The sequence below is a fragment of the Aotus nancymaae genome, unplaced genomic scaffold (genome assembly GCF_030222135.1).
Source record: "Aotus nancymaae isolate 86718 unplaced genomic scaffold, 86718_ANA_hifiasm-v0.15.2.pri h1tg000029l, whole genome shotgun sequence".
NCBI lineage: Eukaryota > Metazoa > Chordata > Mammalia > Primates > Aotidae > Aotus > Aotus nancymaae.
Genome location: NW_026988442.1, coordinates 70,931,544 through 70,946,407, shown reverse-complemented (window position 1 = coordinate 70,946,407; position 14,864 = coordinate 70,931,544). Strand labels below are relative to the sequence as shown.

General features: G+C 33.8%; 1 protein-coding gene across 1 annotated transcript in view; it reads right to left on the bottom strand.

The window, feature by feature from the left end:
- Positions 1–14,864, bottom strand: part of LRP1B (LDL receptor related protein 1B) — a 1,560,879-nt gene that overhangs the window by 788,047 nt on the left and 757,968 nt on the right. The window contains exons 9-11 of the mRNA XM_064382912.1: positions 10,479–10,701; positions 7,307–7,478; positions 3,537–3,680 (exon numbers count right to left, since the gene is read on the bottom strand). Of these exons, the coding sequence (XP_064238982.1) occupies positions 3,537–3,680; positions 7,307–7,478; positions 10,479–10,701 (539 nt within the window). The remainder of the gene's footprint in view (positions 1–3,536; positions 3,681–7,306; positions 7,479–10,478; positions 10,702–14,864) is intronic.

Genomic DNA, 14,864 nt, shown 5'->3' with positions numbered 1-14,864 from the left:
CCTAGCACAAATCTGAATGTTTCCAGTACACTGGAAGACATGAATGTGCCCCAAACCCATTCTCCAACTCAGAAAGAGCCAATATCCTGATTGTTGTGTTTATTATATATTTTTTAAATACTTTTAGCACATATGTAGTGTATTTCCCAGAAGCAGATTGTTTAATTTTGCATGTTTGAATTGCATATGTTAATTTTGTGATTAATTTGATTCTTATTATATCCTTGATATTCATCCATTCTTTTTGTAGTCATAGTTCATTCATTTTTATTGCTGTATAGCATTCTTTTGTATGACTATCTCATATTTAAAATATGTAGGTAGTTTTTCAATGTATATTTACTTATATCAAAGTAGACACGCAATTTTGTATTCAGTTCTTATTGACTAATCTTAGAATCAAGATTATTATCTATATTAAACCATTATTTTAAGCCTTGTTTCTGTTTGATATTTAATAATTTACCAAAATTATTGGAATTACTTTGTAATTTCCAAATGGTTTTCTGTTTTCATCATTAGAATAATACTGAGATAAGCATACTTTTTTCAATTTAGCGTTTCACACATTTTCTTAGATGAAATTACAGAATAAACTGCATTAGCATCCTTATCCTCATTGCCCTCATAGCCTCTCAGTGTCTACCTGATGTCAAGGACACTTTATTTTAAAATAACACTTCATTTGATTTTGAAGTATATTGATCTATTTGAAAATCATTAACATTTCTAAGTATTTTCTATCAATATTAGATACATACATACTTTTATATTTTTCAAAAATTGGGATCTTATATATAAATTCATTTTACTGTAATGACTTTTTGTCAAGTCACTAAAAAGTCTTCAAACATTCCTTTCAATGGCAGCATAATATTCCCTACTAGATAAGCAATGTAATATAGTCAGCTGCTTACCTATGGTTAGATATCTATATTGTTTCTTAGTTGCTGTTATTATAAATATATTTAATGTCCTCAATCAAAAGTAGGATACCTTGTCAAATGATGTTGTCAGTTTTATGATCATTATATTTTTTACCAAGCATCTTATCAATTGTAATATCAATTTCTAATTCTATTAGCAATGCACAGGAATGCTGGTTTTACAGTGCCCATTTTGCTAAGATCTGGGTTCACTGCAACCTCTGCTTCCTGGGCTCAAGCTACCCTTCTACTTCAGCCTCCCAAGTAGCTGGGACTACAGGAGTGTGCCACCATGCTTGTCTAATTTTTGTAGTTTTTGTTGAGACTAGGTTTTGCAATTTTGCTCAGGCTGTTCTTAAACTCCTGAGCTCAAGTTATCTACCTGCTTCAGCCTCCCAAAGTGCTGAAATTACAGGCCTGAGCCACCACACCCACCCTTGTTTTTACTTTTAATGGACGTCTTAATTGGTAATTGGTAAACCTAGTACTTCATTGATTTAATATGTGTGAGTGTTTGTGCATGTATGTAGGTATGTATGTATTAAATAAAAATGGTAATGATTTTCCCCATTATTTTCTTTAGTCATTTCCTAGGTATTTTTTAATGCCTCCTTAAGTTTATTCTAGTGTGTCTTCTTGTACTATAGACAATTGAATACTAAAAATTATGTTTCACAGACACTCATATAGCCAAGAGTAGTGGATTTCATTTAACTACCTAAAATTAGATATGGTAGCTCAAGTTTAGAATATGGAAGTGAGGCAAAGGTCCCCTTTTTGTCACTTCTACTGATATGAATCTAACAGAGATACTGAATTTTTCCACAGCAGTCTTTTTCCATTCCATATCAAGAGGCGAGGAACAGGGTGTCTCGCCCCTCCTCCTCTTTTTAATTTAATTTACTTAATTTATCTACTTCTGCCAGTTAGGGACTATCAGATGTGACTTAACTCTGTATCTAATAGTTGTGATGTAAGCTTTCTAATCCCTGGATCTCAGCTAAATGGTATGTTTTTGAAGTTAACATTTTCATTTGTGGCTTCCTGATGCCCTAGCTTCTGAGTATGGTAGATGTTCCAGTTTTCAGCCAGGTTAGTTTAATGGTGTTTGGGGGAATGTTTCAAAGACCCAGTCTAAAAGCTAATGGTCCAGGTTTTTTAAAGGTTTTGTAGGAACCTATTTGCATGAAATCCCTTTCTGCTTCAAATAGCTGGAATGACTTCTGATGAGTATTACTGTACCCCAGTGATATACTACATTAGGGATGATTGAACAATATGCAATTCTGATCTTACGTTTTTCCTCCAATGTGTGTATGTATATATGTATGCATATATGCATGTGTGTGTGTGTGTGTGATTATATTTCCCAAGTGGCATTAAGATCAATTTTTAAAATGCTACATACACACACATGCACCCCCACACTAAACTTCTTTTATCATGAGGCTTCAAACTCAGTACCCTCAATTATCCAGAAGGCCTAGGAACATGAGACCTGTTACCTTCACATTCCCAGCATTTAATACAAAATAAGAAATACAAATAAAAAATGTAAACAAAGTACAAAAATGCATACATTTTAACATAGTTCAGCCTCTTAGGTTCTTCATTTTTAAACTATATATTCTACTAGTAACTCTAACCATTTAGACGTAAAATTCTAACTCTAACCATTTAGACTTAAAATTCTAACACATCTAGCGATCTAATTTCACAGTCCTCAGTAAGCACATAACCAGAGAGTAGAAGAGATGGCAAGATTGTGACGAGAGAGAGAGGACTGACAGAAATAAAAAGTTGTCACTTTGACAAAGGTAAAGACAAACTGGATACTGTAAAAAGCAGTCATCATAAAATTAAAAATAATGGTGTTTGGGGAAAATTTAAAGACCAACAGTCCCCACGAGGACCATTTTAACCAGAGCCATTCTACTATACCTGATTATCAAGACCCCAGGAAAAGACCTTAACTAATTATTGGCAAAATATTAAGTTATGAAAGTCATTTTAAAAATCCTTATTACCATATTCAAATTAAAACAAGTTATGCGGGCTTATTTTAAAAATAAAACAACGATATATAGAAGAGATTAGAAAATTTTTGATAACATTATTAAATGTTTGATATTTAATTAGCATCGCTTAAGTTACTTGAAAATTAAATCATGAAGTGAATTCAGTCCCCAGTGATCCTGGATAAAGTGAGCCTCACTATACATGGATTTCTGTTGAACCAAGCAACACACCTATTATGAGGAGTAGCATATTGGTTCAGATAAGAGGAAATCTGATCAACTAATCATTCCAGCTCATTAGCTCAAAAACATTCTTTAGGGAATTAAGGAAAGCATCTTCCTAGAAATCTTCCTCAACATATGTTTCCCTAAAATCAATAAATTTAGTGACTCTACAGCCTGGTTAGTTTCTCATTCTTATTAGCACAAAAGAAAAATACTTATTTTGAGAAAAATGGACTGTATATATTTGTAGGCAAACTTCACCTGATGAAGTCTCATGTTATGACTGATGTTGTTGCTGCTAATTAATACTTAAAATCCTATTCTGAAGTGGTAGCTGCTGGCAAAATGTTTGATTTTAATAACATACTTTTGCATGACCTGCCATCACTTCCCAAGTTGAAGCCAGTCCTGCAGCGACAGGTCCGAGTTTTGTAACTGCTGCTGAGTAGACAGATGTGTGAACAGCCCCCTGGCATTCCATATGGATCCACTTCACATGCATGGCTTCTGACTACAACAAATAAAATACAGCATGTGTGAAACTCAAGTTCAAAGGCAAGATAACTATGTCCACCACTATGTCAAAAATTTTTATAGTGTAAAAAAGGAATCTTAGCAAAATTTTGTATACTCAACTATTGAGCACCATAACTGAATACAAAAGAGGTTAAACCCCATAGAAGATAGGGATTTGACAAAATCCTCCTAAGTGAGTATTTAAAAAAACAATTCTAAGAAATAAAATCTGTTTATACTAATTTAAACTCTTCACAGGTGAGCAAAATAAAGGTAACATGACTTTTCTGGTACATGCTTTTTGTCCTTTTTTAAAATACCAATTTCTAAAATGAATACAAAGATCCATAAAAATAATCCCAGGTTAGGTAGTTAAGCAGAGAAAGGATTTCCTTTGAAACAGTTCATCATATGGGCGCCTAAACTAGAATAAATGTGATTGCGTGATTATATATACTCTGTTGAGAAGTGCTGAGGCAAAATATTTTTAAAAATTTTAAGTCTGTTGTCATTTTGAGACTCCTACCACAAAATAAAATCTGTGTATGTGTGTGTGTGTGTGTGTGTAGTTGTCAAATGGTGGAAGCTGAGTATATACAGAAATTGAGGAATAGAAGAATATTTCATGAGCATAAGAACCTAAGAACCAGTAAACAAAAAAGTAAGAAAAATAATAAATGGAGAGCAAGAGAAAAGAAAGATGAATCAAAGTGAAAAAAATAATCAGAATATGTAAGATTTTATGTATCATTGTAATTATGTTTCTTTGAGCTCATCCACTTGTTTGAAATGGTGATGAATACTGTGGCAATATTCTCTTTATAATAAAACTACTATGCTTTTAAAAATTATGCTTATTCTCTGTGTATTCTTCGTTCTCTAAATGGAAAGATGAGTGAATTGCAATTTTACCTATTTTTTTCTCTGCCAAGAGTGTTGTTTTCGTTTTCTAACATCGCTCAACTTTTATGATAGATCACATCTCCTTTCATCTAATCACCAGCTCTCCACTTTCTCACCTTCATCATCACTTTTGCTTTTTCCATTGGATCATGCCCATTAACATATAAATATCATTTCTACATCTAATAAAAAAACCTTTTCACCCAGATTCCCACAACAATCCTTCTTTCAACCAGCTCTCCATTTCTCTGCTCTAACTTACATTCACACTATGCAAAGTTACCAATTATCATTTTCTACAAGACTTCCTTCCTCTCTCTCAAACCCATTCTACTAAGGTATTCACTTCATTCTGAAACTGCCTTGTCAGATTCCAATGAGCTTCATGCTGCTAAATCCAATGGTCAATTGGATTTAAGAAGCTTCACCTCAGTCTCCTCTTTTGTTTTTTCCTATTGTTTTTGCCTTATTGTTGGAGTATACCAGTGCTCATTATTTGGAATCTTATTCCTCCCTTTGTATTTACTTCCTTGGTATTCACATCCATCATCATGGCTTTAAATGTCACCTATCTGCCAATGACTCTCACATTGGTATCTCAAGCCTGGACTTCTCCCTTCAACTCCAGAGTTGTACATTTAAATATCTCCTTAATATTTTCACTTTAATTTATAACAAACATAAAAAGCAACTCATGAAAATTAAACTTACTGTCTTTGTCCTAAACCTACTCCATGCTTAGTTTCCCCATCTAAAAAATAAATTATTTCAACAGCTCTAGCTAGTCCATTGTCATTATCCTTGATTCTCTTTTCATCTATACTCCACATGTAATGTATCAGAAAATTCTGTTGGCTCTATATTTGTCTATATTCTGAATTTCACTACTTCTCTCCACTTTCACAGCTGCCATCTTGATCCAATCTATTATCCTCTGTAACCTTCCATCCTTCTCCTCCTCACTACCTATTATCAATGGACTAGCCATATGGTTCTTTAGAACTGTTCATCGTACCATGAGATTTTTCTGTTTAATGCTTTCTAAGGACTTTCCATCTCACTAAAAGTATAAACACAAGTTTTTTATAATAGTCTACAAGCCCTACTTGTTATGGTCCTCCTTTGTTTCTCTAGCCTCATTTCCTACCTCTTTTCCTCATTCATTCTGCTTTAGAGACATACGTATCCTTGCCACTCCTTGAATATTCTAGACATGCTCTTTCCTCATGGCCTTTGTGCTTGTTCATCCCATCATCTGCAATGTTGTTGCCCAGATAGCCCTGATATGGTTTGTCTGTGTCCTCACCCAAATCTCATCTTGAATTCCCACATGTTGTTGGAGGGACCCGGTGGGAGGTAATGCATCATAGGGGCAGGTCTTACCCATGCTATTCTTGTGACAGCAAATAAGTCTCATGAGATCTGATGGTTTTAAAAAAGGGGGAGTGTCTCTGCACAAGCTCTCTGCCTGCTGCCATCCATGTAAGTAAGATGTGACTTGCTCCTTCTTGCCTTCTGCCATGATTGTGAAGCTTCCCCAGCCACACATAACTGTTAAGTTCAATTAAATCTCTTTCTTTTGTAAGTTGCCCAGTCTTGGGTATGTCTTTATCAGCAATGTGAAAATGGACTAATACAACCAATCCCCATGCCTTTCTCCTTCAAATACCTCAAGTCATCATTCAATGCCGTCTTTTCAATGGAACTTCTTCTGACTATTCCATATAAAATTGAAAACTGCTCCCATCCTTGACACTCTTTATCCTCCTTAACTTCTTTATTTTCTCTATGACACTTATTATCTTCCAATATAATACACAATTTACTTAGTTATTTTGTATTATAGCTTCTCCACTGGAGTGCAAACCCATAAAGGCAAGAATATTTTGTCTGTTTTATTCACTGCTCTATCGCAATATATATAGAATAGCTCCTGGAACATAGTAGATTGTCCATGAAAAATTGATAAATGAATAAATTCTAATATTAAACTCTAATAAGGCTACAGAATTTAAAATTTGAATCTGTAGTAAACATATTTATGACAATGTACAGCTATGAGTAGGTATATGCTAATGCTTAAATAATTATAGACTAGTTTTAATTTGAAACGTAAGCATAAAATATATCAAAAATGTTGGCTGGTGATTTTTTTATATTTTCTTATTTTATGTATAATTGAACCTAAATTGTAATGATGAACAGCATCACTAATCTCCTATAGAAATAACTGGTTTGTTTTTCTGAGAAAAACTGCAGCCTTCTCATTAAAAATTACTTTTTACTGAACATATGCTAAAGAACAATTGAAATGTTAAGTTAGGAGAGCCCAGTGATTATAACAAACACTGGACAGAAACTGCAAGGCAGTCACCTGGTTTTAAATATGTCTACCAATATGACACCAAAAAAGGAAAAAAAAAATAACCTTAGTATCTGGGTTTCCTGTCTGCATACATCACAACTGACAGCCCGTTCCTGAATCTAAATCTAGCTATCATTTCAATTCTATTGTAGAAACGATTCACTAGGAACTGAACAATTTGTCATTTAGACTTGTGAAGGGAGCTCTATTCCATTTAACAAGCAGACATGCCCACTTTTGCTGTCAAAGCAGAGAATTTATGACTCACTCACTTCAACACCATAGGAAAGCACAAGGACTATATCCCCATTCAATCTACCATTAGGAAGGTTATAAAGAAGTCTGCCACTTACCTGTTGGTTGAGTTCTTTTTTGATAAATTCGGATTCCCCGAGCATTTTCCATTTTAATTAACGAGTGAATATCAGTGCCATTAAATCGGTTTATCCTTATAATATTGTAGTTATCAGAATTGGTTGCATACAAATAATCTTCAAACACAGTTATACCATAAAGATGTCTGACCTATAAAGAGCGCAAAACATAACTATGATTTTTAATTATGCAGCTTTCAATTTGAAAGAAAAACTGATTGCAATTTACTAGTATGGAAAATGGCTACAGCAGGAGAACCACAAGGATATTATTTACTTTTTCTCAAAGAATTCAACATTTCACTGGTTAAAACTTTTCAACTAGAGAAGAAAATATTATGGAGTAGTGTTTAAAACAGTTCCAAATGTAGGGAGATAATTTTATTTATGTGTCATTAAGACAGCATATTTAGTAGTTATTTTTTAAAGGCTTGTAAGAGCAAGACTTTCAAGCATATTCAGTAATATGCCTATGACACTGTTATATATAATTGAGATATTTTAGGGGCTACTTTTTTATATAATAATGGATATATAGAATCTGCAAAAACATAGCTCTGCCTGTGAAAAGACGAATGAGAAAGCACCTCTGAAGATTTGTTTTATAAATTCAAAATCCAATATTTTGGTCCCAAGCTATGTTGAGACTAGCACTTGCTCCAGCACAGAAAATAATATATAAAGAAATCACATATTTGCAATCATTGTAAATAAATGTCAGCATTTCACTCACAAATTGCATTATTTCTAAAGCCAATTTATAATGGGAAATGGAACTGTTTGTTTGAGAATTATGTTTATTGCTATCCATATACTTAGTTAACAGTCCAGCTCTTCTCTTTGGCAAAGGTATTGGGTTTATGAGGAGGAATGGACATCTCGAACTTAGAAAGTTTTCCCCTCGAGCAAAAGGAAGAATATATGCACTGGTTTTCTGATAAAAAGGCACATGCTAGGCACGTTGCCTTTGTCTACTCCTTTACTTAATTTAAAATGGTTCTGTTCCAGGGTATAGTGAAGTTGCCAATTGATTTGCTGTAGAGATTTTGTTGAAAAAGCATCTGTCACTACTTTTGGCATTATACACTTTTAATACATAGATTTGCAGTTAAGAAAATTTGAAAAAGTATGTGTCGTTTGATTGTAAAAATACTTATAGAACAAAATCACAAAATGTTCTATTTTAACCAGAAAATCTGCCAGTTCTATAGTTTAAACAAAAACATTTGATTTATCTTCCTAGCATATATGACTCATTACTTCTATTCCTGGTTTTCTTATATGAGATGTGACTGAAAGAAGACTGACTTTATATGTTGTTCTTGGGTTTTATCTCATTTTCTCATGCTTAGGTTGGATATAAAATATAAGAATTATTAGGGAGAATTATTCCATGTTGTAGTCTAAATAGTTCTTTTCTATGTACATGTTACCTCCACAGTATGTGCAGGTATTGTACTTACGTGTGGGTGCAGGCATGTGTGTATTTACTAAGATCATTTTCCACCTGGCTGACATCAAATTTACTAAAAATATCTATGGCTCAATTTTGACTTGGGTAACACTTTTTTCCTACAAACATTACAAGCAAGCTCAAGACTCTTCCCTCACCATTAATCTCATGCATTTTTGCTCAACGTTTGGGGCCATCAACCTGGGAGCCTGTGGTGATGGGATATCATCACTGTTGTCTACATAACTGCCAATTTATAACCCAGGAGAAAAATCTTGCTACATAAGAGGTAATTAGTCAGGGTGGAAAATATATTTACCCAGTAAAGATAAAATTCACTCACTGCCTCCCTATCTTCCTTCAGAAAAGACTGTTTCCCCTAAAATAAACTTCTCTGTTAATTACCTCCCAGCAGAGGTAGGAGAAGCCTGGAGCAGTAGGTAAACCATTTTGTCTTCAGCCTCAATACTTCAAAAACTGTATCCATGTTGGATTATGTAGTGGCAGACTTAACATATGTTTAGGGAATGAGCAAAACAGAGGCAGTAGACATGGAGAAAAAAGAATATTTAAAAACTTTAGGCTTTCAAAACTTCTTAAAGTAGTGATGCAAAAAATTATTTGAACTCCCTATCTGTGTAACAAGGTTTAATTTTTTTATTGCAAATAAGTAAAGAGAAGAGCCATCATAATAGTCTCAGAGATCAGATCCTCTAAGATCATAACTAAGAGCTTTGAAAGGAATCAAGATTTTGGGGGCAGCTGAAGGTGAGAGAGAAAGCACTGGCCCACCTTTAATACTGAACAGGTTTCTCCCACCACCACCACCCCAAATAGATTACTGCATCTCTTTATCTGTCAAGGAAGGAGAAAGGATTTCATTTTAAAAGCTGATTAGAAAGTAAAAGTAACTTTAAAGGATAATTACAGAATATACCTGTCTTGCATTGCAAAAGAATCCAAGATTCACATATTTCAGCTCCATAGATTAAGAATCTCACATAAGTTCAATCAGTGAGATAAAATCGGATTTTTAAAAGTATTCTAGTAAATAAGGCTGATTTTTACTTAGATATCTGTTTTAGGCATTCACTGAGTGTTGTTTGCAAAAATGTTGTAATTCGGCAAACTAAAAAGCAACACATTTAGGAAGAATTTTGACCTTCCTGACTTTCACAAAATGTTTTTTTAAGGAAGTGCTTGAATACATCAGAAGTCAAAATTTAATCAAACCTATTAAAATAATAAAGATACTTTTGTGAACAGGCATTTGCTTTTGTTAGCCGAATATCTCCAGTGCCACGTGGGTCAGATGATAGTTCAGCTCCTCATGAATGAACTACTTAAGTTAGTTTTTAGTAAACCCAAGCTATAACATCTGACCTATTTTAGTACTTTTCTTTCTTGCTAACATAGCATTTCTGTCTTTTTTGTTTTGTATTTGTTTACTTGTTTGTTTTCTCTGTTTTTAATAGAAGGGAGAAAGAGCAAGAAAAGCATCTCCAATAGTGTGGAAATATCACAATATCACTGTGAAAAGAGCATTCTCCGAAATAGGAAAAATGCTATAATTTTTATGACTCATTGCAGCTCGACTTCACAAGAAATTTTCAATATTGTAAATTTTGGTATTCTTTTTAGTATTATTCCTTTCATTTTATTACCCTTTGGAGCGTTTTCTAACAAAATTGTACTTACTTGTCTGCCTTGAATGATAGTGTATCTATTTTTTCCTTGATAGTCCACTACTCCCACATAGTCCAAGTAAAGATCTACCCAGTAAACCAATTTGTTGACTAGGTCTAGTGCCAGTGCAGCTGGCTGCTCTGTCTTTGAATCAATTATCCTTGTTCTGTTCATCCCATCCATGTCACATCTCTCCACTTTGGCGACATTCCCGTAGTCAGTAAAGAAAAGTTTTCTGTTGAAAGAAAACTAAATGTTAAAGTGGAGGGCGGGAGGGAAGCACATTTGATGGAACCATCTGTAAAAAACAGAACTTTTCCTTCTAATTTATTTCAGTGATTACATCTGTTAGCTTCCCATAACCATTTCCATATAATATCACTCGTAAACAGAGAAATCTGCTAATGAATATTGCAGGGCATAAGGGAGCAGGTTAACCAACAACTGTAAAATTTCCCCAAAACGAATGATTATAGTGGGTTTATATTTGTATTAGGAGAAATGTTTCTTTAAGCCTCATAGAACTGATGCAGATCGACCACATTCGATGTAAGCTTCAGAAGTGAGCCAAGTCACCAGGCCAGGGCACGTGAGCTATCAGCCTTTATCTTCAACCTGCTTTTCAAAATGCTTGGTAATGTTTGTCTCCTATAAAAGTTATTAGGTGGAGCTCAATGATGCTATGAGTGGTAGAGAATAGCAAACCTGGAATGGAATTAAGCAGATGGAAAAGCAAATGTGCTATTTGTAGCAACAGAAATAAAATATAAATAATCAATCCCCCACCCAAACTTATCCCCAATTCTCCCAAATATTCCCAAATCACAAAATTTCATTTAAAAAGTGTAGGTCATTTCTCCTCATTTTTTCTTAATATTTATTTTGGAGAAAAGGCCGAAAAGTAATGTTGAGCTCTGAGACAACAAATTCTTTCATGCAGCACTAATGGTGTCTGTCAAAGGTTTAAATGTAACTCCAACACTTCAGTGTCTACTATTTGATTAGTATTCACTATGTTTAGTAAACACGAATCAATTTTAATTAACCTGACAATATGTAACAAGATTACCCACTCATGAGACTAAATTACATTTGTAAATAGAAGAATATCTTGCCTTGACTTAAATACAATCTCAAGAATAATCCGATTTACAGTGACTGAGTAATATTAAGATTACCTAGAGTATAGAATATTTAATTTTACAAACTTGGTGAATTAGTTTTTAGTTACTTTTCTCAACATTCTTGCATTATCTAACAGTATGGGGTATCTTTCAGGCTTAAACATATTATTTAAACTTTAATTTTAATTTAGCTCTTTCTGCTGTGGGAGATGTTGACTAATTTTAAACATTAGTGCTTACTATTGGTAAGAGTACAAGCCAGATTTTATTTTAAGTATATATTTCCCCAAATGTTCTTGAAAGATTAGTTTATCATAAGTTAAAAATTGATTTTTTCAAGTGATTTCTATTTAGGTGAAGATCTTTCTATTCTAGTGAAAAATAAATAAAAGAGCATATCCTGCAGTTTCATTGTCATGCTAAATGATCAAATCACTGCTCGGCAGGCACACATTCCCTCTTCTCTCTCTCTCTTCCTGCTTCCATCCTGCATCTGTTTTCTTCACTTATAAATCCATTTGTTCATAGCCATGCTGTTTCTATAGGAGTACCCCGCTTCAGTCTTTCTTACTGTAGAACAGTGTTCATTATTCTTGTTACATGAAACTCTTTCTCATAATATCTCTCCTTTTTTATTTTTCTTTTCCCACTGGTTCATTCTGCAGAGGGGAAGAGGAACTGGTGTGCAGGTAATTTGACTTTGGGCATGGGGAAATGGCGGTTCAGGCTATCATGTGACATATAGAGACTATGTTAGATAGCATTATGAAGCAGGTAATTGCAACCGTCTACATGGTACTGAAGGGGAAAGGTGAGTTTGAAGATCAAGCCTTCTCTAAAGTCATCTTGAGATGACTTAATTGGATGTGATCCCCTGATCCTGGAAAAAAAGAGGAGTCTTTAGACAAGAACCTTGGGGGCTTGCTGTTAGAGAAATAAGAGTAAAGGAGATCAGAGGTTAGCGGTAACACAAATGTTCACAGACATCTAAAAGACAAAAGTTTCAGGATGAAAAATGGAGTGGCTGACTGGGTCAATCACTTTACAAAACAAAAAAGAAGAATACAGATTAAGAAAATGTCACTGAATCTGATATTCAGTAAAATAGTAGTAATTTTTGCTACTTCTGTTTGGGAAGTTTAGTTATGGACGAAGAATGAACCAGATGATGATGAAGGAGTGCAGAAAATGTAAATTATTCTTTCAAGAAAATTTTCATTGATTTTGGCCTTCTATTACAAGAATGATGCAATTCATTCTTACATTTTTTCTAAGTCATGATAAAACTGATTGAGACAACTCTCTATGTTTCTGCCAAGTATGGAAAAAAAAGCATGTAAATATATGACTGATGAAAATTGGACCTTCTCAGACTTCAGATTCCTATGATGAGCTCTGTTCACTTTTAATTGAAATGCAAAAAAAATTGAAGTGTTCTAAAAAATAACAGCAACATGATCATAAAGTCACAACTATTGAGTACCTATAGTCACATGATTATATAAAATGTGAGTGATGGCTTTTCGCTGTGTTTAATTTTAGCTTTAAATTTCCTGTTACAATTTTCTCCATTTCATTCCCAGGGCATTCTTTAGTGGAGGCATGGCTGTATTATAATTGGTAAACACAAGCTAAGGTTTTAAAATATTTAAAATTCAACTATGTCATTTGTGATATATATGTTTTTGGGTTAAAAATCACTCTCTTCTTTTCTATAAAATGTTTTTCCAAATCACAGAAAAGTAAATAGTGCTCTGTAAACTCCACGATTTCATGGGTCCTTATGATTTCCCTGAGAGACAAAAGTAGCAGATTATTTGTATTTTACAGATGAACCAGGCTCAAAGCCCTTAGTCATTACTGGAGCCATAAATGTTACATCTTTTTGAAAAACTTGTTATTTGGAATTTTAAACTTACACAAAATTTTTAATTTTTAAGAGCAATAGAATGAATGCCTATACCCTTCACCTAGGTTCACCAGTTGTTCACATTTTGTTCCACTGGCTACTTTATATACTCATTGAGCCATTTCAGAGTAAATTGCAGACATCCTGACTATTCCTAAATACTTCAGCATCCATCTTTTAATAAGGTTAAGAAGGACAAGGATATTATCTTGCATAACCACAGTATATCTCTCATAATACTTTTAACAATGTGTACAATGTATAGACCTTATTCAAAATTTGCCTTTTGACAGATAATAATCTTTATCGAAAAAATTCTGATTCAGAATCTAATTCAACATCATACATTGTATTTAATTGTCTTTTCTCTCTAGACTCCCTTAATCTTGAGCAATTCTTCAGCTTTCCTTTGTTGTTCATGGTGTTAATATTTCCAAAGAGAAGATAGGAGTTGTTTTGAAGAATATTCCAATTTGAGATTTGTCTGATTTTTCTCATAGTCAGATGATGTTATGCCTTTTGAACTGAAACACAATGATTTTGCGCTTCATTGTTACTACCTCTAGGGCTTAGAAACACTGGGGAAGCCTATGATTCACCCCAAAAGTTACACAAAAAGGAATTACAATGGTGCTTTGGAATCCCATTCATTCCATCATATCTGATGTTTTCTGAACACTTAACTCTCTTAACTTCCAGGGTCCTCAGTCTCTTTTTAAGCATCTCTTTTCACCAGGAACCAAGTATCCTATGCTGCCTGTAGTACAGCAGGGCCCCCAATTTAGCACTCTGCCTGGCAAACTCATGGTAGATTGTGGAGACCAGTCCCAGTTCTGCCCTAGGCCCCAATCCATTAGGATTGCAATATTAATACTTTTAAAAAATCTCTTACCTGTGTTATCAACTTTTTTTTATTATGCAGTAAAAAAAGGGCAATAAAATTGAGATTTCTGTTCTCTTCCACATTTATTTTTAAATGTCATTCTAGTTTCCACTAACAAAAATTAATATTAGAAGAAACCAATATTCTAACAACTGCCTCTATTTCTAAGATGTTTAACTATCAGCTCACAAAGGAAAACAACATTTCTTTCAAATTTTCAATTATTCATCCCATTCCTTATTTTCATAATTCAGCTTCTCCAGTAAATAGGGTTTTATTGTTTTGGCATCATTAGCTCATCAGGTGTGGGTAACTGTTTTTGTCAGACATCTTTCTGATTATACAAACAGCCCTGTTTGACTACAGATATATAAGTTTTATAGAGTTGAGGATAGTGAGAAACTTCAAGTATTATTGGTAAACTTGCCTAACATAAATCAAAAGTCACAAAGGGAGCTCTCATGGACAGTGACAGAGCACTG